The sequence below is a fragment of the Nicotiana tabacum genome, chromosome 2, assembly GCF_000715075.1.
Source record: "Nicotiana tabacum cultivar K326 chromosome 2, ASM71507v2, whole genome shotgun sequence".
Classification (NCBI taxonomy): Eukaryota; Viridiplantae; Streptophyta; class Magnoliopsida; order Solanales; family Solanaceae; genus Nicotiana; species Nicotiana tabacum.
In genome coordinates this window covers 9159395-9182646 of record NC_134081.1, presented here as the reverse complement: position 1 = coordinate 9182646, position 23252 = coordinate 9159395, and the positions used below count along the sequence as shown (strand labels likewise).

Sequence of the window (23252 nt, the reverse complement as noted above, 5' to 3'; positions counted from 1 at the left end):
ATGAAAAAGTTATGATTACATATCCAATCAATGTTAGTAGGTAATTTACAATCTTGGTTATCGATTCACTGAAATGAGTTGCGATGCCGAAATTCATCAATCACATATCTTTATCTTTCTTAAATTTCTATTGAAATTCTACTCAAACTTTTTTATTTATTTATTGAAATTCATCAAGATTAACTTTTCTTTCCTTTTAATTATCTGGAAAAAGTACCTTCCAATTCTAATAATTCTTAATGATATGATGTTAATATTAGATAATATTTTCGTACATTGGAAGATAGTTCTTGCTCCTTCCCAATAAAATCTCGTTACTATTCTTTACTATAAAAAAACTATTAATACTCTTTTTTTGAAAATAAACATTATTCATTTATGTGATCTTGTAGACCTCGGGCGACTGGCACCACAGAACTTTTTTTTTTTTTTTTTCACAAAATGGCACATTAATGTTGAATCTCTTTTTAAGTTCTCTTAATTAATGGATTTTGCCCGGACATTTCAGTAATGTTAGCTTCTTTTTTTTTTTTTTTAAATCCCTCCTAATTTAGGAGGATCTATAGTATTTTCACACTTCCCCTCTAGCTAATTCGAACCAGGTCCTAACGGTCGTGGATGGAGGTGATTTACCAACTGAGCAAGCATCACTTGTCAATGTTAGCTTTGTACTTTCTTAGTTCTTTAGGTTTTATATTACTATCTGATGTTTTTTTCACTTTGAATTTCTTGTTATTTTATCGATGTTACTATATGTTGCTACTGCTTATTTTTGCATCTTTCCTTGAGTCGAGGGTCAATCGTAAACAACATATCTACCTTCTCAAGCTAGGGTTAAGGTGTGCGTACACATTACTCTCCTCAAATTCACTCGTGGAATTACACCGAGTTTGTTGTTACTGTTGCCGTCGTTGTTATAATTAGGCAATACAATGTAATTATTAGAGATGATTCCATTAATTAATGTTAAGCTATATAAAAACAAAATTAACAAAATTTTACGGATGCACTTTTTTCTTTTCTTTACAAAAAAAAAAAGAATTAAATCAATGCGTGTTGAATCAGAAGCCTTGTGATGGAAATGGGTATACGCCATGCCAAATATAGGAAAAAGATAGCATCAAATTGCTCTAATGATTGGATGACCCACTCCCACTCAACCATTTCCAAAAGCTAAGACGATTGTGATTTTCCATTTCTTAGAATGTTTTGGACATATATATAAATACCTAGATATATATTTCTCGTCTTTTCGCTCATATTCCTTTTGATAATTGTCATATTCAAAGTCTTTTCACTTTTTGTAATAACCATTCTTCACATAATGAACTTGAAACACATAAACGGAAATCTGAACTTAATTTTTTTAAATTTTTTTTGTAATAATTCTGAACTTAATTTAATCACAAACGAAACTGTCAGCATTTTGGCTTCGTGGCATGTTGAATGATTAATGTGCTAAATACAAAGTTGAAGTTAAATTTAGTATCCGCACAGACACTGTTTACATGCTTCACAAAATTTATAATTAGTACGACATTTTTATTCTTACTTGTTCTACGGTCAGATATCTCTATAACAACGTTCATATATAATAGTCATTCACTATAAAAATTAAATTTTTCTCGAAATCAATTTTTATGTTATGTTACAGTCAAACCTCTCTATAACAGTTTCATTTGCTCTGATATTTTTTGGCTGCTATAGTAAAATATTGTTATAGAGGACATATATTATAACATAATAAACCGATTTCGAGAAAAGATTATTATAGTGAATGATTGTTATATATGAATATTGTTATAAAGAGATCTGATTGTATAATATATGTCTTCTATAATAACACTTCACTATAGTAACCAAAAGATATCGAAACAAATACGACTGTTATAGGAAGGTTTGACAGCACGATCAAACTATTATTGGAGTGTTAGTGCATGCTTTAGCTTCATTACTACATATAAAGGTCCATAGTAAAATGAATTAAAAATCTGCAAAGTAAGATATATATGTTATATGCTATGTTAGAATAAAATAGTACTCTATGTTGTTAATGTATATAAGTTAAATTTTATTAAAATAAGTTTTGGATTCCTAGTTGAAGTGTAGGTTTCTGATTTTGAATACAAGTAACAAAATATTTCTTCTCTAGTGTGGCAATTAGAATCTGTTTTTTTTTTGTTTCATGAAAAGCATTTGCTTATATCCTTCTATAAGGTAAATCTCGTACGTAGTTAAACGGTTAATAGAAAATTAAAATCTGAGACAATGAATGATTTGTCCAAACATGACATTTAGCACTATAGTTATTTAATTTTAATAAATTATCACGACTTAAGAGAATTCCAAGAAGAAAAGAAAGCTATGCTAAAAATTAAATCGATCATAATATAAAATCAAGAATTTCTTTTTGAGTGGTTTGATAATGATCTATGATAGCGAATTTAAAAGACGTCCCTATTAAACATGCTGAGTGATGCATGAAAATACGTCATTAGTTTTTTTATCCTAACAATCATTGGCTCCATTTCTTTTGTCTTCATTCTAACCTAAAGAAACTTGAATTCTAAACACACACGTAATTTTGCACAAGTGTTTTTAATTCCTAAAGTACAAAAGATAAAAGAGTAAAAAGAAAGTTAGGCCTTTACTTTGTTAAATGATTTAACTTATATAATCAAATAATTAAAAAAAAAGTCTTTGTTAATAAATTATAAACATGTGATAGTATAGCAGTTTAATTATTATTTTTTATCAAATTTATTAATTAATAATTTTGATCATAAAGAATTTATATTTAATACTTTACGAGTGATATAATTTTTTAATATTCTTTATGATATCATTGCATAATACTCGGTTAACCTTTAGTTATAAAAGTTTTTTTTTTTTTTTTGTGTGTCGTTCGTGTGCGTTACAGACAACCAAAATCAACCTCGTTTTTCTCAGTGTGGTTGCTTCCTTTTTTAGGTTGCTATTTGGAAAAGTAAAAGTCGGAATGAGAGAGTTCAACTTTATAAGTATTATACTTTAATTGTTTGTAGAAAAAAGAAAAAAAAAGTAGTGACGCCATAATTAAGCATTTTCATAGTGAAATTTGTGTAAGCTTGCTCTTTGCTTTAGTTTTTTTCCTTTTTGTTTTATGGGATTTTTCTAACTTTACATTTTGTGGTTTAGCTTTCTGGTCGTCATTCTCTTATCGTTATAAAAATATACTTCTTGGCTTTGAGTAATGCTTTTCCATGAAACAACGGGAGATATATGGATATGTTGCCAAAGCACCACGCAAACGAACACTTAATACATTATGGCAGCGTTGCTTATTATTGTTTGTATTATCCTGGACTTTCAAATATGCCAAATGATTTGATGTTCAACTCGTATCGCATCGACAATAACAACAATAATAAAATATTGAGTGAAATCTCACAATAAAATTTGGAGATGGTAATATGTACGTAGATCTTACTCTTACCTTTGTAAAGATAAAGATATCGTTTCTGATAGATCAACCTAAGCTTAAGAAAAGCATAATTTCAACCATCATTTCGTAACACATAGAGAAATAAAAAATAAATAAACAAAAGCAAACTATGTATTGGAGCAAGAAGATACCGTGGCGATTTAAGTTAAATCTCGATAAAATAATATATTAATGAAAAGTTATTTCGATAAGTTTAATGACAAAATCTAAAATACAAAGGAGGAGTCAAATTAAAATTGTCTTTAGATCAAAAGTGAGTACTTTTGTTTCAAAGCGAGCTTGTATATTTATATAGAGATTGAAAGCATAGAAAGGGAAAAAGAATACATTAACTAGCCGGTAGTTTATATCACGCATAACTAATTAATCCAACAATTTTTCATTTTAGTAGAGTTCATAAATTTAAAAGATTAATCATGATCAAAGTGGTCAAACACACAATCTCCCGCGCGCCATGTGGCAAATATGGTAGTATGTCTTAGATAACAACAATAACAACAATAATAATATACCCAATGCGGTCTCACAAGTGAGGTCTGAGAAGTATAGCATGTACGCAGACCTTTTCTCTACCTTATGAAAGTAAAAAAGTTATTTTCGAATGGTTTATCTTATACACATTCAAAAAATGTTTGGTGGGTAAAAGATTCCTTGTAATAGAGATATGTGTCAAAGGAATTGACCTCAAGCTCAAGGGGGAAAATGTGTTTTCTGACACCTATCATATACAAATTCAACTAAAAAAGACATTAATTCTCCTACATAAAAACTCGTTTTTCAGTAGATTGTCATATTTATATCTCAAAAAGAATGCCAAAATAGCACTCAAGTATCGTGTATGACAACTCTTATGATAGCACCAAATATAAACATGCAGCCAATTACGTATTCAAAAGGGAACGAGAAAATGAAACTCAAAATGACTTGTGCTTGTCTTTAAAGTTAAAAGTGCATATATAATTGCAGTTTACGATTGCATATGTAAGGTCTATAATTAACAACTTTATTAAATAGACCTGTTTTTTTTTTTTTAATGTTTATGCGTGCGTTGCACGTGTATATTATGAGCAAGGATTTGCGAGGGATGTTGTTATGGTGAAAGAAATTGTTATGCCATAAGAAAATGAACCATATTATGATGAGTGATTCAATTAAACAATAGATATTCTCTCCCTTTTATCCTAAGCAACCTCTCTCTGTTTTTTTGCCCTTAACATTTTCCATCCTCCAATTCATCTATGTATTACCTTTTATATTAATAATATTTAATTCTTTAACCTAGGTATTTTACCTATAGTTTAAATAATTTATATCTTATTTTAAAAAAAATTATTTGAGTTCAGTAACATTATGAGTAGAATAATCTTTTTATGAATTTGTCACAACTAACGCTATTTTTTTAATATAAATTTTATGTTAATTTACCTGCATTAAGTATGTATGTATATATGTAAATGCATGCATGTATATTTAAGTTCCAGTTCTCTATTATTCTCTTTAGTCTATATAGATAAACATGTTTTAATCATCTATGATGAAATATTTTTAGACGGTATCAAGCACCGATAGAATCGGAAGGGGAAAAGAGAGGAGGATGGGTTATTCACATTTCATTTGATGGTCAGTCGGGATTCGTATCCTATGCGTTAAAGTTAGCGACATAGAGTGTTAGCAACTGGATTCTGAATTTAATTTTTATAATGTATTTCATTTAATTATGAATTGTTGTTTAATACGAAGACTAGCCTTTTGGAATTTGGACTTGCAAATAATTTGATAGTTAATTAATCCTCACTAATCACTATCCATGTTTTTGCGTATTTCACGGAAAGATGGGACCTTGATGGGTTCTTTATGAAAATAATAATGAGCTAAAGAATTCTTGATTGCTGACATTTGATAAATAATCGTGATTTTTGATATAGTCGGAATGCATTAAATCAATCTTAGCATTAGGTGTTGTCGTAATTTTGTACTTACATGTTTAATTATCTATTAAGTAGGCCAAACTGGTAAACTTTCTTCTACAGTAGGATTCTTTAGCTGAAACTCTTTTATGTTCTGGGAATTAGTTTTACTTATACTCATTCTCTCAGTTCTATTAGCCAAAATGATGAGGGGAAAGTGTTTAAATAACTTATTCAGTGAAACCGAGCTATAAGTCGCATTTAAGTAATGACAATTTGGAAGTTGCATTCAATTAATGCGATTTACAATAAATCGCAAACAAATGATTTATAAGTTGCATAATTAACCTAAGATGATTTATAAGTTGCGTTTAGTTTTTAAGTGTGATTTATAAGTCGCATTCAGAGAACGCGAGTTATAAGTCGCATTCTCTGAATGCGATTTAGACCTTCTAAATTTGTGTTTTAAAGTTAAACACTTACATATCCTATATTATGAAAATTTTACACTTACATCCCTATGAGTTATATCTCATTATCTCTAACCAAATATATTAAAACATGATTATTAAAAGACAAATTATTTTAAAATAAAAACACTTTATGTAATTCTTTTTTTAGATCCTGGTCACCCAATACAACATAATATATTTTTCAATATCGAATTTGATCCAAAAAATGGCTTTGCTTAGATCATGTACAAGTATTAACGACGACGACAACAACAACAATAACAACATACCTAGTATTATCCCACATTGTGGGGCAAGTGGAGGATAGTGTATACGCAGAACTTACCTCTACCTTGTGACTTGTGAGGATAAAGAGGTTGTTTCCAATAGACCTCCGGCTCATGAAAGCATAAGTACCACATTAATGAAAATATAGACAAGAAGGGACAGTACCAAAAACCATATAAAAGCAGAATAAAAACAACAAGATAATAAGGTGATCAACAATGAAAGAAAACAACGATTAGTCATAAAACCCTTACTACCAACAGAAAGTAAAACTGCATGCTAATACTACTGTTATGAACACTCTAGAGTACTACCTACTCTACTACCCTAATACTCGACATCCATATCTTCCTATCAAAGATCATGTCCTCGGTCAGCTGAAGCTGCGCCATGTCTCGTGTACAAGTATTAAGATAATCAATAAATTATCTATAAATATTTGACTGTAAATTTAACTTTTATTGTATATTAACTTGAGTTTATTACAAGAACGTATACATTTCAAATCCTTAATCCGCCTTGACTTGACCTGCTACCCTCAGATTTGACTAGCGATGAATTATTTAATAAGAAAAAATAAACCAAGTATTAGAGCTTAATTAAACAAGTCTTCAACCAACAGTTCCCTGATTGCCAAACAAAAATTTGTATTGCATGCAATTCGTGCATATGCTGCATGGAAAGTTAATTAACATTTGTTTAAGGATGTCTTTTTAGATCTTTTTACTGATCTTTCTTCCCTTTCCAAGGTAAAAAGGTAACATATTTTGGTTTAATAATGCACTGAAACAACAGTATTTTAACGATGAATTTGCGGGTTCTTCAGAATACAGTATTTTATAGTCAAATCTGATTTTTATATATGTGAAAACATATATAAATAAAATTAGATATACTTAGAACCTTATTTATTAAGAAACAAGAATGAACTTTTTAACAAATGGCTCTACGATAGACAAAAGAATAGCACCTCTCTTGACGCTCTAAATATTGATTTTCTTCAATTATCATGGCTGAAGGAAGTTAACAAGAGTCAATTTCTTGAATAATATGGAAAATATTTTTTTATATTCAATTAAGTATCTTAATTAGATAACGTGATCAACATCATGATTAACCAAACGATGAAAACTAATTTTAAAAAAATTAAAAAGGTCTTGTCCAAAATCCACTTGAAGTTAAACCCTAGCATTTAATTTGCTTAATTAAGGCCTTAACCCTTATTGTAATGAAAAGGCAAAATGCAATAGATATTTTCATGCAAACAACTACGTGCTTTGGGAAAAAAATATTAGAGCTATTTGCAGTGTTTAAAGGGCGATTTATTTGAAATTTTTATTAAATTAAGAATGCTTCTGGTATTTGATTTTTTCTTAAAAGGCCAATAATTAATTAATTAAGGGATATTGTAGTTGGTTGTTTAGAGGTTAATCACACCCACTTTTCTCAGCTAAACCAACTGCCCAAAAGCCACTTTTATCATTTTGGAATTTTCTGGAATTCTCCTAACTAACTTCCTATTACTTCTAGAATTTAATGTCTTAAATCTTTAAACCTTAAGCTAATATATATATATATATGTAAAGGTTTGAAATTTCTAGAAAAGGATATAATGGGCCGTTTTAAGCTATTCTTCGTGATTCATGTGACAGTTAAGAAATGTTTTATAGTTGAGTTCAACTTCTTCATTGATTGTTGTTGAGTCACTAAAAAGATAATTATGTTAACCGTTTGTAATAGATAGAATTAGTACTTGAAAAAGAAAGCAGAATATTACTTATTACAACATGCATGTTACATTATCAGTGAATATAAATTGATTCTTTTTAATTTCGCTTAAACATTTGCGCACATCCATTAATACCATAAGTTATCTGTAACATTAAAGTCTTTGTAAAATAGTTAAATTTAGTTACGTAGACAATTAATATCAACAACAACAATAATATGCCTAGTGTAATCCCATAAGTGGAGTTTGGGAGGGTAGTATATATGCAGACCTTAACCCTACCTTGTAAAGGTAGATGATGTTTCCGATAGACCCTCGGCTCAAAGAAATCATAACCACAACAATTTTATGAAAGAAATACGGTAGTGGAAAGTCATAAAAAAAATGGAGCAATAACAATATAAAAATAATAAATTAAATAGCCGAAGCAAAAGAAAAAGAATATGTAATAATAGAATTTAAGAATAAGAAAATACGAGAATAATAACAATACTATTGGTATAAAAAAGAAACACGCTCGACTACCTACTGTGATAATATTATATAGAGAATTAATATATATGTGAATTAAATTTTAAATCATAAGTTGTGCAGCACATAATATACAGATCTTGTAAAAGTTTAAGATGGGAAAACAATGGTTCATAATATATAGCTGATTTGACTAATTGCTTTATATCAATAAATTCTTGATGGGAATTAGAAAAGGCAGCTTGAGGCTCTAGGCCATTGGCTTGAAGAAAATTCAGTACCACATTATTAATGCCATCTTTTATTTTCTATCACAACTTATTGCAAATTTGAAAATGTTTACCCTAGCTAGCTACTAATATTTGATTTGAAAATCCAAAGAAGGAGTTGTCAACTTTTTCCTTGGATGCCATTTCTCAAATGCAATTTATTACAAAAATGGTGGTACACTAATTGACTAACTATAAAGTACATGAATCCCATGCCGTCTGTGAAAATTTGGACTGAGTGCTGTTTAGACTTGTTGAAAATAGGATTAGAAGGTTGTGTACAAAATATGAAGTCATTTGATGGAGATTTAGACTGATTATGAATAAAAATTGTAACTGAAAATAATATCAGAAGTTTGTCACTATTAGCTACGATATTTATACACATTTATACATTATTATATATATATATACTTTTATATAATAGTAATTATACATATTTATACACTATTATATACTTTTATATATGATAGATACATTGCTTAAATAAGTATATAAATATTGTATAATATATATTGTAAAAAAATATTGTTTATGCGAATGTAAATTAAAAGCATGACTTTGTGGGTGCAATGTGTTATGTTGGACTTTATATTTGCGAAATTATTATTCACGTACAATTGTTACATTAAGACACTTTGGAAGGAAAAATTTATCAAGTACTTCTCCTCCAAGAATTTAAATTATTTCTAATATACTTTGAGACTTCGACTTTAGGTTTAGTTTAACAGTATCATTTGAGTACAATACTTTTTCTATTACATTTAATTTTGTCTAATTTGTTGATGGTGCTAATCCAACTACCATTACCATAAACGTAAGATGTGACTGGAAACCATATTCTCATGTCCTTATTTGCCAAATCTAACAATTTAATTTATGAACAAACCAAATATTGATATTATTAAAATTGTTATTAATATTCGTGTGCCAAGTGGTCTATTACCCACCGTAGGTTAAGACATGAATGCTTACATGTATACAATGAGATAATGTTAAAAATGAACAAAGACAATTAAAGAAAATTATATATGTGGGCACAAAATTGAATAAGTATATTATTACTAGTTACTAGCTAATAACATACAAGTCAATAGACAAACCTAATTATATGACAACCTAATTAAACCGCCGGCGGTTTAACCATTCTTCTCTAACCTATTGACATTTCCCTAAAGGAAACTATGTCCTCATATATACCATTTCTTGTATATTATCTCATAAGTGGGGCCCTCATATATAGTGTACATTTCAATGATTTTTCTTTAAAGTCTCCTTATATGTGATTCTTTTCACACACTTGACACAAAGTAGGGAAAGTTTCTCATTCGAACTCGTAATGCTATAGTTCATTGTGTTCTCTTAGTTACTGAGACATTCCCTTAGACTGGTGTATTTGATGTATTTACTAATTTTCTTGAACTCTCTCCCTCAGTGAGACGATGTAACACATGATTGTTTAATATCACATGACTGAACAACCATTAGGATTTTCGTCACTGAACATTTGAGGTGCGTTGTTCAAGTATGTTGGTGGTGGTGGTGGCGGCACATATGATGGCGGATGGTGGCCATACTCCATGACATAGCCCGTATGCTCATTATAACCATGATCATACATTGTCACACCATAATCTTGGTTCATGTAACTTTGGTTGTACATAGGCATTGCATAATGTGTTTGTGGATTATAACCATAATATTCCATTTTATTCACCTCAGCTTTTGTCTCTATACTTTTACTTCCTTCGGCTTTTGATTCACCCTCTTTTTTCTCGTTGTTGCTCGCTTTCTCCTTCTTATCTTCACCACCGTTACCGCCGCCGCCTTCTTTCTTCTCTCCGCCACCGCCACCGCCACCGCCGCCTTCTTTGCCTTTCTTTTCACCACCTCCATCATCTTTCTTTGGTGGAACATTTTCTACATTTCGTTTCAATTTATCTTTCAAGTAAGGAATTAGCTCTTTTAAGTCCATTGTTCCCTTTACCGTAACCAAATCTTTTTCCGAATCTACTTTGACTTCTTCTACCCCTGTCAATAAAAAAGTAAATAATTAAAAAAAATGGCAATCACCATAAACAGCATAATAATCATATTAAGGGAATAATTCCTACAACTTCTGTGATAATTATTTAAAAAATTCACAAGGTGATTGCATGCCACACCTAATTTTTTAATAAATAATTGAATTACTTTTATATTAATAATAAACAATTAATTGACAATAAATTAATTCAACATAGTTGTTTATCTTACCATCAATCTTCTTTATAATTCGCTTTATTTTGTGCGCGCACCCGTCACAATGCAACTGAATCTTCAAAACCACTGTACTAACTTGTGGCTAAACATACAAATTAAAAAAAAAAAAAAAAGGAAAAAATATAATCAGAAATAGTTAAACTAATAATACCAAATTTTATTAAACATAAAAAAAAATATAGAGAAATTAATTAATAGAATCAGTTACTAACTTTATAGTTTAGGAACGAAACTGGAAAGCAGTACGTGGGAGAAAAGTGAAATTACCTCTTTAGGCTTCTTATCTTCGGATTTTTTCTCCTCTGTCTTTTTTTCCTCAGGCTTTTTCTCATCGGACTTTTTATCTCCGCCACCGCCACCGCCGCCGCCGTCCTTCTTCGGCTGAGGAGAAACAAGCACCACCTTCTTCTTTGTTTTGCTCTCTACTTTTTCTCGTAGCCAAGTGGGGTCCACGTTCCCTTTTACCGTCAATTTTCCACTGCCACAATCTGCCTTCACGTCATTTACTCCTTCATTTTCAACCCAAAAAAATCAATAATTCGAAGAGTTTAAGTCTTGTGAACTGACATTATATTAACATTTTACGCAAATAAAATTGAGCAATAACAATATATTATTTTTCATATCAAAGTTTCATATAGTAATGATAATCTGCTAGAATCAGTTAAATTGCACTGATAATTATTTATCCTATTGGTATAGAAAATTTGAATTATGATTCTTATTGATTAAAATTTTCAAAGCAATAAGATGAAAAGTTTTGCTAGTAAAATTAGAACGTTAAATGCGGATCTACCAATGATAGTTCCTTGACAAAAACGTAAAGTACTATGTGCCGGCGAATACAAGGAACAAACTAAAATATTCACAAAAACTTTCACTAATTTTTTAAACAAATTGAAAATTTAAACCATTATTAGTAAATGGTTTAATTTCCAAGTTCTAAACCAAATAGATTAATTAGTGATGTAATGAATGATGTTTTGTATATTATTTTTTTTAATAATTACCTTCGAAATGGCGAACTGAACGTTTGACTTTTTTAGCACAGCCTTCACAATGTAAGTCAAGCTTTAATATTATGGCGGTAGGGCCGTCGTCCTTTTTTCCACCGGCGGCGTCACCGGCGGACTTTTTCTCGCCGCCGGCGTCATTCTTCTTTTCTTCTCCTTCTGCTTTAGTTTCTTCTTTTTTCTGAAACTCAAAATAGAAAAAAAAAATCAAAACTTTGAGTTAATTTATGAAGATGAAATTGGAATTAAACTGAGATTTTGTGAAAGAATTTAAAGGGTTTTTGAGATAGAGAAGTATGAATTTACCTCACCCATTATAAGGAAATTTTAAGAGATATTGAAGTGTTAGAAATATTGAAGAAATAATAGAGAAGTAAGGAAAGGAATTAAAGGGAATGGTTTGAAGAGAAGAAATGGAGGCAAATCAGAGAATATATAGAAAAATGTTTGTTGGAGTCAATATTAATTGATGAGATCAGCTTTGGCTACTGTTTCAATGAATTTACATAATTTTTCTAATGCACACCATTTTTTCTACTTTAAATGTTAGGAAAGCCCCCACTTTTGGACTCTTCTATTTATTTTTTTTATTTTTTTTTAATATTTGGCTGTGGGGTTGGGGTTTGGGGAAGGGGGTTGTTGATCGGGGGTATGGAGATGAATGTATATATGTATGTGAAAGATATGGATGGATGTATGTGAATGGTAGATACATGAATACGATGTATGAGGAAATTTAATAAATAACATGTAAAATTTACTTTATCCGTCCTCATTTAGTTATTATATATACTAAAAATAGTTATTTTCAAAATATTCCATCCGTTCACTTTTACTTGTCAATCTTAGCAAATGCTAAGAGACTGTTTATCATTATTAGGGGTTCTATGGTAAAATATATAGTATAATTATTATTTCTTAAGAAACATGTAAAGTCAAATGTTGATGAATAAAAGTGAATGGAGGGAGTACTTGTCATTTTAAAGAATAAAGAAAAAATTAATTACTTAATTCTTTTTCAATTTTACATTTAATATTAATTGTTAATTGTAGGATTAAGAAGCACGTAAATAGATAAATGGTTAATTAGGAATAAACTAGTCAAATTACTCTTCTTTTTAATATTTTCTTAATGGGCATATAAAACCTCTAAATAGGAACAAAGAGAATATTTACGTAAAATTTTATTTAAAGATCAATTAAGTTGTGGTTGTCCATGATGTTAGATAAAAGTATTTTACTCTATTTAATATTATGTCATCATGTATGTTCCAAAAAGAGTTTTAAAAAAAAATAATAACAAGTTTTAAATATTAGAATGAAGCATTTTGAGATTCACAGCGACATATCATGACAATGCAACAAATAAAACAAACGAATTAAACGGGACAAATCTATGTCACCTTAATTTGTGGATAATACTCCTTATCAAATTAATTAGCAATTTATTTTTGCATAGACCAATTTTAAACAAAATTTTCTTTGACTTAGTTATAATAATTGGCCATATCACCAATTGTACAAGATTACGAGGGGTTATTTATGTGGGTTTCCCCTTTTCTTTATTCACTTTTTTTTTTAGGTGAAGAAACAAAAAAAATTATAATTTATTTTATCATATGAATCTATTAATCTATCTCCTTGACATCTATAAATATTTGTCTGCATTCATTTTAACGTTGAAGATGGCGTATATATTTGGCTTTTAATTTAAGGAATTATCCCTTTGGGGTTTCTCTAACGTCATATTACTTTGTTCTTTGGAATTTTTCCTCAACCAAAATGACAATAATGTATATGTGATTTACTACTTGCAAGGACTTGATTAACGTAATTCATATAGCTAGATTTGATTACGAAGTTAATAGTAATATTTTTTCACAAGCGACGAATTACGTAGTTGAGTAAAATATTCTCACAATTAAATTTAATATTCTTGTAAGACAAAACAAATTACAAAGGAAAAGGAAGGATCCAATTTAGAAAACAACCAACCCCATTGTATAAAAGAGACCAGCCAACATGAAATGAAAGAAAAATTATTTTCTTACTTATTTTCTTTTTCTTTTTCTTTTTCTCTCTTATAAGGGAGTTGGTTTATTATTTTTGAAGTTTTCAACAAACTCAATGTAGAATGAAAGTACGAAAAAGAAAGAAGTGAAACAAGGAAGAAAGATTGAAACAAAGTACTCAAACAAAGTAGTAGTACTACTGCACTCACTAAAAAGAGTTGCTATAGAGTAATAAATATTATTTCATCATTAATGAAGGGTTTAGAATTCGAGTCCTAACATGAAGCATATTTGTTAGGAAGTACTTTACCTCCTAATATGAGATTTTTCGGTGCGAATTCAAATTTAATCGAGCCCCAACACAAGTACCGAATACCGAATAAAAAACCAAAAAAAAAAGTGTACTTTGTTACGGAAGGTTTTATCCCATGTGAAATTTTCTGGTGCGGAATCAAATTTATGATTATCGGGTGGGAAATAAAAAAAAAAGTGTACTGCACTCTCTCTTGCTTCCTTAGTTCTTCACTTCTTTGTACGATAAAACCCAAAAAAGAAAGTACTACTATTATTCTTTGTAATATATTTGGTAGAGTTGGTTGCACAAAGTTTGGTGCAAATATCATTATATATTTGAATATTTACGACGACGTATTTGTCAATTGAGCATCAATGCGTCTAGGTAAATTTGATCCACCGATCGGTTTGAAAAAAGTTGTTTTTTTTGGGTCAAAAATGCGATGATATTTTCAAAGAGAATACTGTTTCTAGAAAAAAACTTCTATTTTTTTTTAAAAAAAAATAACGCTTTCACATGATGTTATCATTAGAAATAATTTAAAAACCAATTTTTTGCGATGTTTACAACATCCACAATAAATCAATGTTTAACACTTCGACTTTGAAAATATGCAGATTATCCTTGGAAATGATTTAAATTATGTAAATCATGGAGCAGTTTAAAGGTATTAAATTTGACTATTTGAGGTTTTACTAGTGCTCTTAGCTAAAAATTTTGCGGCTAAAAATATTTTTGAATATTTACGGGAATTATTATTTCCAAAATATATTACACACTTTCAAATTAATAGGACTTGTTCTGATTATATCTTTTGCAGCTGACGAAAAGTTTACGTATATATATATTTGTTTTTACTAAATTGATAGAAAATGTACATTTTTATTTATGCAGTACTTAATTATATCATGTGTAGTTTATGTTTTTTTTTTCTCTACAAAGGCAGGAAAATCACCATTAAATTATCTAAGCACTTGGATAAACATGCTTTGTGTTTCTTCAAATGATGTTTTATAAGTTAATTATAACCTGTTGGATTCTCTAATTTGTCGTGTCGCTAGTCCGTATTCCACAGAACAAGGTACACTTACGGATGTCCTTTTTTCTTAAATAGGTAATAGATACCTCAATCATACTATTTGTACCACGTTTTCATTAGAAAACAAAAATGCATAAATACTAAAGGAGAATTTTAATAAAATAATGAAAAAGAGGGAAAATCAGCTAAAAGTGAATACAGAAAAGATCAATCATATAAAGAGCGCAGCCTGATGCATAAGATATCACACGTTTATGTAGGGTCCGAGAAATGGTTGCGTCACCTAACCCTACTAACATTAGTGTTGCTTCCACGACTCGAACCTATGACCTATAAGTCATACAGAGACAACTTTACCGTTACTCCAAGACTCCCTTCAAAAAGATGGATTGTATGTTTGCAATAAATGACTCAAAAGTAGGAGGCACATGCAATAGACCCAATCCTAAGCATCTTCCATGTTTTTCAGAATTTCATCAACTTTAGGTTCAAGTGCATGTTCATCCATCTTCATTCCAAATAAAAACGAACATGTACGTCCATTTATCATGTCATAATGATATTTCAATTCATTTTTTAAGGTGATCAAAATGTTTGAACATGTCTTACACCTATCATTAGACCAACTTTGCGCGAGAGTGATATTCCTTTCTTACATGTTTGAAGCATTTTACATGTCTTACTCTGAATTCTATGACCCTGCTTTTGTCATCTCAAGTTCAAATAGAAGACCAGCACTTCCTTTAACTAGAGAAAACTAAGGGAAGTAACCATGCAGCACATGGCAATATCACCAAAATGCTTGAATTCATAGTATCAACAGAAATTTCAAGCTACAATAGTTTTCCTTTCCGGAGATTTCGGAAAAAACAAAGCACCAATGTAACGACCCGGCCGGTCATTTTGAGTATTACAATCCCGTTTTATCATTTACTGCTCAAATTATACTTTACAGTTATTGTGTGACTTGCCGAAACAATTGGTTCGGGTCCGGTGAGGTTTTGGAATGAGTTGGAACACTTAGTTTCAAGGTTTAAAGCTTAAGTTAAAATAGTGATCGGATGTCAACTTATATGTAAACGACCCCGGAATGGAGTTTTGATAATTTTGATAGCTCCGTATTGTGATTTTCGACTTAGGAGCATGTCCAAAAAATTATTTGGACGTACATAGTGAAATTTGGTTTGAAATGTCGAAAGTTGAATTGGGAAGTTTGACCGGGGGGTTGACTTTTTGATATCGGGGTCGGAATCTAATTCTGAAAATTGGGATAGGTCCATAATGAGAAATGTGACTTGTGTGCAAAATTTGAGGTCAATCGAACGTGATTTGATGTGTTTCGGCATAAGTTATAGAATTTGAAGTTTCAAAGTTCAATGATTTCGAATTGAGAAGTGATTCGTCATTTCGATATTGTTATGTGTATTTTGAGGCCTCGAGTAGGTCCGTGTTATGTTATGGGACTTGTTGGTATGTTCGTACGGGGTCTCGAGGGGCTCGGGTGAGTTTCGGGTGATTAACGGATCAAATTTGGACGTAAGGAAATGCTGGGGTTGCTGCCTACTGGTGTGATCCCACCTGCGAAGCTTTTGATCGCAGGTACGAAGCCGCATGTGCGTGAAATATGTCGCAGAAGCGACCAAGAGTGGGAGTGGGCAGTTCTCGTAGGTGCGAGGAATTTGCCGCATCTGCGAGGCCGCAGGTGCGAAGGTGTTGGCGCAGATGCGGACTGGGGCTGGCCTGGACGAACGCAGGCGCGAAAGGTTTGCGCATTTTCGATCCCGCAGATGCGAGAAGGGCGCCGCAAATGCGAGGTTTTAGAAGGTTGGCATTGTCCGCAGGCGCGCAATTTGTTCCGCAAATGCGGATGCGCAGGTGCGAGCCCAGGCACAGCAGGTGCGAAAATGCCTGGGCAGTGTTTAAAACGAGGGTTCCGAGATTTTTTCTCATTTTGGACATTTTGGAGCTCGGTTTGGGCGATTTTGGAGAGGAATATTTCTACACAACTTGGGATAAGCGTTCTTAACTCCCTTGTGATTTTATTCCATGAATTAATCTTCATTTTTGGTGTAATATTATTGAATCTTCAAGAGAAATGGAAGGAAATTTCTATAATGTCACAAAACGAATTTTTCAAGTTTGAATACCGATTTGGAGTCGGATTTGAGTGAAATTAATATGGTTGAGCTTATAATTGGATGGGTTGTCGTATTTTGTGAGTTTCGTCGGATTTCGAGATGTGGGCCCCACAGGTAATTTTTGGGGCGTAATTTCAAATTTTTGTGAAAAATATTAGTATTTTGATATGGAATTAATTCCTATAAATTGTGTGGACTGAATCAAATTATTGTGACTATATTGGAGCCGTTTGAAAGTTGATACGCGCAAAATGGAATTTCTGGAGCATTGTTTAGCTTGCTCGACATTGGATTTGGCTTGTTCGAGATAAGTAATGATTGTAAATCTAGTCCTGAGGGTATGAAACCCCGGATTTTGTATCATTCTACTATTTTTAAGTGACACACATGCTAGATGATAGGCGTGTAGGCGTGCACTGTTGGGGATTGTGACTTGGTCCGTCCCGTAGCAACTGTAAAGTTGTATATTTTGTTGAAACTATATGATACTTATGTGTTTTAGAAAGAGATTTTGTAAATTGGGTTGAATGTCATGTTTGGGCCTTGTGTTAATGCTGTTTGGACTCTTAGGAGACTTTTCTTACTATCCTCTCACTATTTCCTATAAAAAAATCTATACTCAGTCGTGGTTATACCTGTTTACTGCATAACTCTATTTTTATTACTCGATTTTGATGCACATAAATGTTATTTTGGGCTGAGCACCCTGTTTTTACTGAAATGCCCGAGTGGCTTGAGAGGTTTATGACTGAGTGAGGCCGGGGGCCTGATTAGTGAGTTTGCCGCAGCATGTTTTATATAGGTCGAGGGCCTGAGTGATTTATGCCATGATTTAGCTTGATATAGCGCTTGGGCTGAAGGAGCCTCTTCAGAGTTTGTACATACCTCCAGTGAGCACAGGTACCTACTGAGTGCGAGTGCTGAGTGCCGATTGACTGGGAGGCATGAGTGATTGTGAGGTATGCCCGAGTGGCAAGAGTGATTGTGAGGTATGCCCGAGTGGCCAGAGTGATTGTGAGGTATGCCCAAGTGGCAAGAGTGATTGTGAGGTATGCCCGAGTGGCAAGAGTGATTGTGAGGTATGCCCGAGTGGCCAGAGTGATTGAGAGGTATGCCCAAGTGGCAAGAGTGATTGTGAGGTATGCCCGAGTGGCAAGAGTGATTGTGAGGTATGCCCTAGTGGCACGAGTGACTCTGAGGTTTGCCCGAGGGGCTGTTTATGATTTCATCATTTTTGCTCACCTTTGCATTTTTTCTCTGTTTGAAAACTGTTGAAAAATATCTTTAAATGATTTTACTGGAACTCGATTTAAACGAGATGTTTTGATTCAAATCCTGATTTTAAAAGCATATGGTATTTTACTGAGATTTCCCGATCTGAACGTTATATGCTTTATTGCTCGTCACTACTGCTCAGGCTTTATTTATTATTGTTACTTACTGAGTTGGCGTACTCAGGTTACTCCCTGCACCTTGTGTGCATATCCAGGTGTAGCTGGACACGGTAGCGGTTGTTGATTATTCCGGTTGCAGATTTTTTCGGGGATAGCAAGGTAGCTGCCTGGCGATCGCAGCCTTGCTCTTCTCTCTCTTATCTTCCTTTAGTTATATTTAGCCATTTTCTAGACTGAGTTAGTCTTGATATTGTTAGACAGATTGTAGTAGATGCTCATTAATAGTGACACCTCGATGTCGGGCTTTTCTTTTCTTGAAATTATCCTTGAAATGAAAATATCGGTTTGTTTTGGAATGAGTCGGCTTGCCTAGTTCCACGATAGGCGCCATCACGACAGGTTAGGTTTTTGGGTCGTGACAGATTGGTATCAGAGCCTAGGTTACATAGGTCTCACGAGTCATGAGCGAGTTTAGTAGAGTCTTGCGGATCGGTACGGAGACGTCTGTACTTATCTTCGAGAGGTTGTAGAACCCTTAGGAAAATTTTACTTTCTTGTATTCTATCGTGCGGAATTGATTCAGCTTGGAACATAACTCCTTGAATTCCTTCCACGCATTCGTATGTGCACATGAGCGCTCGGTATCGGTTGTGCATTATCTGTTTGTGATTCTACGAATAAAGTTGAGATGTGTGTTCTGTGTTTGTGGTGGTGGGCCAGTCTGGAGGACTTGAGGCCATGGTTAGACCGCATCTTAGGCTCGGTAGCTTCAGTTGTAACCTATACATTTGGACTCATATGTCCGATAATGTCCCTACGAGTGGAATTTATGGCTCGATGAGCGGTGGAATGACTGTGTGGTGAGTATGACGTAACTGCGAAAAGTGTTAAGACGATGTGAATGTGACGAGAAGTGTTTTCTTGAAATGTAAAGGAAGGTCATTGGGTACTTGATTTTTCGTTTTGATGTGACGTACGGCCTCAAGTGTGAACGTTTTGAAGTATCTTTCACGTTGTTAAATTTTGGGACAAATTAAAGTCTCATGTCTGTCAATGAGTTTGGACTAGGTAAATGATATTACTATTTGGTATGGCTTGATGAGAGTATACATTTCAGAAGGGACAGTGTGTTTTGATTTATGGGTACTTCGCTGGTATTGCGGCACTCTCCCGGTTGATCGACTGTTGATATTCAAATTTTTGCCAAGTGGCACGGCAGAATTTTTAAAGTATTTCTCGTGGGATGATTGTGTATGAGAGAGGTGTTAGTCATTCGGGCGTTGGAGGTGGAATCAAATATGGTGATTCATGTGTTCTATGGAATTGGAGATTGGGAGTTCTCAGGAGCAGATTGTTTCATGGTTGTGGACTGTGAAGTTGTGGCTGGAGCTAGCCAGATGATAGAACGTGTTATGATTCAATCATTGTGGACTTTCGGAGGTTATTTATCTATTGGTGGATGACCATAGTTGATTTGGGACCCATTGGTAGGCCCAATTAGGATGTGTATTCTACACTGAGCCGGATTGGTTGGCTCCATACTGCTATTGTTGAAGGATGTATCATTCGGTTGATGTGAAGCTTATTCGTGTTCTGAAATGATCTGTGAGTTACTCTTCTATGCTACGAGGAGTTGTGATTCGTTGGTTACATGCACATATGGTGCGATTCTATTGTGGCCTTATAACGGCATTTGAGCGGGAATAGTATTGGATATTGCTTGGTTGATGGCGTATTGGTCATGTTCTTTCGGGTTTTGTGTGGTATGGTGTCATTTACTTCTCCGTGGTTATGGTAATGCACTTTGGGTACTTGATGTCGAATTGCGCATAGTTATTGATTTTAGCATGGTGGCTTGAGGTATTTCATATGGACTAGTATTTGGATAGGGTCGCGTATTGCAACAGAGTTATGTGGAAATATGATTATTTGTGTAAGATTCGTGTGTTGTGGTTCTGCTGTGTGTGATTGGTTCTTAGCATTACGTCGGGGTGGTACCCGTCGAGCTTACGGAACGATTCTCCTGTTTGGGTCATTGTTACGATTGGGTACATTTGAAATGTTGCTACCTGGTGCACAGATTGCACGGGTTGTGGCTTTAGATTGTATTGATGTGTCATGTCACTAGAGTGGTCGTGTTGGATGAGACGAGGTCATTGGGCCTAGTATGGATGCTATCGGATTTGATTGTGGTATAATTGGGAGGATAATATCGGAAGTCGGCTTTGAGATTGGCTATAGTTCGTGTAGAAGGAACGAGAGCTCCATGACCTATTGGTCTAATGAATGGTTATGAATTCGGTATGTCTCTTTCATCATAGGCAGTGTACGAAGGTTTTAGAACGGGGTTTTATCTGATATGAGGTTTACTACCAGCACTAGGTTGATTTGAGCCGATACTATGATTAGAAATCATTGCTTCGAGCATTCGAGCTATGCGGTATTTGAATTTGAGTATTTGATTTATGGTTATCGCTTTTGGTACAACTTGTTCAGACTTTTACGGTATGTAGATGCGAACTTCAGATCTTATATGAAATTTCGGATGTTGGAAATTTGATTCGAAGGCTTGTGGGCTAGGTTGAATTGAGAAATTTCAATTATGCTGTGCTATCAAACCTGTATGGGATAGGGTGACGTGGGATCACCCCCGGGTATGTGCATGGGAAAGTTACATAGCGATTTGATGGCTTTTGGAACAACTCTAGGCACGTTCGAGGATGAACGTATGTTTAAGTGGAGAGAATGTAACGACCCGGCCGGTCGTTTTGGGTATTACAACCCCGTTTTCCCATTTACTGCTCAAATTGTACTTTAGAGTTGTTGTGTGACTTACTGAGACAATTGGTTCGGGTCCGTTGAGGTTTTGGAATGAATTGGAACACTTAGTTCCAAGGTTTAAAACTTAAGTTAAAATAGTGACTGGATGTCGACTTATGTGTAAACAACCCCGGAATGGGATAGGTTCGTAATGTGAAATGTGACTTGTGTGCAAAGTTTGAGGTCGGTCGGACGTGATTTGATGTGTTTCGGCACAAGTTATAGAATTTGAAGTTTCAAAGTTGAACTATTTCGAATTGAGGTGTGATTCGTCGTTTCGATGTTGTTATGTGTATTTTGAGGCCTTGAGTAGATCCGTATTATGTTATGGGACTTATTGGTATGTTCGGACGGGGTCCTGAGGGGCTCGGGTGAGTTTCGGATGGTTAACGGATCAAATTTGGACTTAAGAAAATGCTGGGGTTGCTGCCTACTGGTGTGACCGCACCTGCGAAGCTTTTGATCACAAGTGCAAAGCCGCATGTGCCTGAAATATGTCGTAGAAGCGACCAAGAGTGGGACTGGTCAGTGCTCGCAGGTGCGAGGAATTTTTCGCATCTGCAAGGCTGCAGGTGCGAAAGTGTTGGCGCAAATGAGGACTAGGGCTGGCCTGGGCGAACGCAGGCGCGAAGGGTTTGCGCATCTGCGAGCCCGCAGATGCGAGAAGGGCGCCGCAGATGCGAGGTGTTGGAAGGTTGGCATTGTCCGCAGGCACGCAATTTGTTCCCAAATGCGGATGCGCAGGTGCGAGCCCAGGCACCGCAGGTGCGAAAATGCCTGGGCAGTGTTTAAAATGAGGGTACCGAGATTTTTTCTCATTTTAGACATTTTGGAGCTCGGTTTGGGCGACTTTGGAGAGGAATATTTTCACATAACTTGGGGTAAGTGTTCTTAACTCCCTTGTGATTTTATTCCATGAATTAATCTTCATTTTTAGTGTAAGATTATTGAATCTTCAAGAGAAATGGAAGGAAATTTCTATAATGTCACAAAACGAATTTTTCAAGTTTGAATACCGATTTGGAGTCGGATTTGAGTGAAATTAATATGGTTGATCTTATAATTGGATGGGTTGTCGTATTTTGTAAGTTTCGTCAGATTTCGAGACGTGGGCCTCACAAGTAATTTTTGGGGCGTAATTTCGGATTTTTGTGAAAAATATTAGTATTTTGATATGGAATTAATTCCTATAAATTGTGTGGACTGAATCAAATTATTGTGACTAGATTGGAGCCGTTTGGAAGTTGATACGCGTAGAATGGGATTTCTGGAGCATTATTTAGCTTCCTCGACATTGGATTCGGCTTGTTCGAGGTAAGTAACGATTGTAAATCTAGTCCTGAGAGTATGAAACCCCGAATTTTGTATCATTCTACTATTTTTAAGTGACGCATATGCTAGGTGACGGGCGTGTGGGCGTGCACTGTTGGGGATTGTGACTTGGTTCGTCCCGTAGCAACTGTAAAGTTGTATATTTTATTAAAACTATATGATACTTATGTGTTTTAGAAAGAGATTCTGTAAATTGGGCTGAATGCCATGTTTGGACCTTGTGCCAGTGCTGTTTGGACCCTTAGGGGCCTTTTGTTACAATCCTCTCACTGTTTCCGATTGAAAATCTATACTCAGTCATGGTTATACATGTTTACTGCATAACTCAGTTTTTATTACTCGATTTT

At 33.6% G+C, this 23252-nt stretch overlaps 1 protein-coding gene across 1 annotated transcript; it reads right to left on the bottom strand.

Moving 5' to 3' along the window:
* Positions 1-9634: 9634 nt before the first annotated feature.
* On the bottom strand, positions 9635-12318 carry LOC107823813 (heavy metal-associated isoprenylated plant protein 5-like). The gene is made up of 5 exons (XM_016650522.2): positions 12182-12318; positions 11873-12056; positions 11130-11371; positions 10857-10944; positions 9635-10631 (listed from the first exon to the last, which is right to left on the bottom strand). Exons 1-5 carry the CDS (start codon positions 12188-12190, stop codon positions 10066-10068), a joined length of 1089 nt encoding a protein of 362 aa, XP_016506008.2. The 5' UTR covers positions 12191-12318; the 3' UTR covers positions 9635-10065.
* Between the last annotated feature and the right edge of the window lie 10934 nt (positions 12319-23252).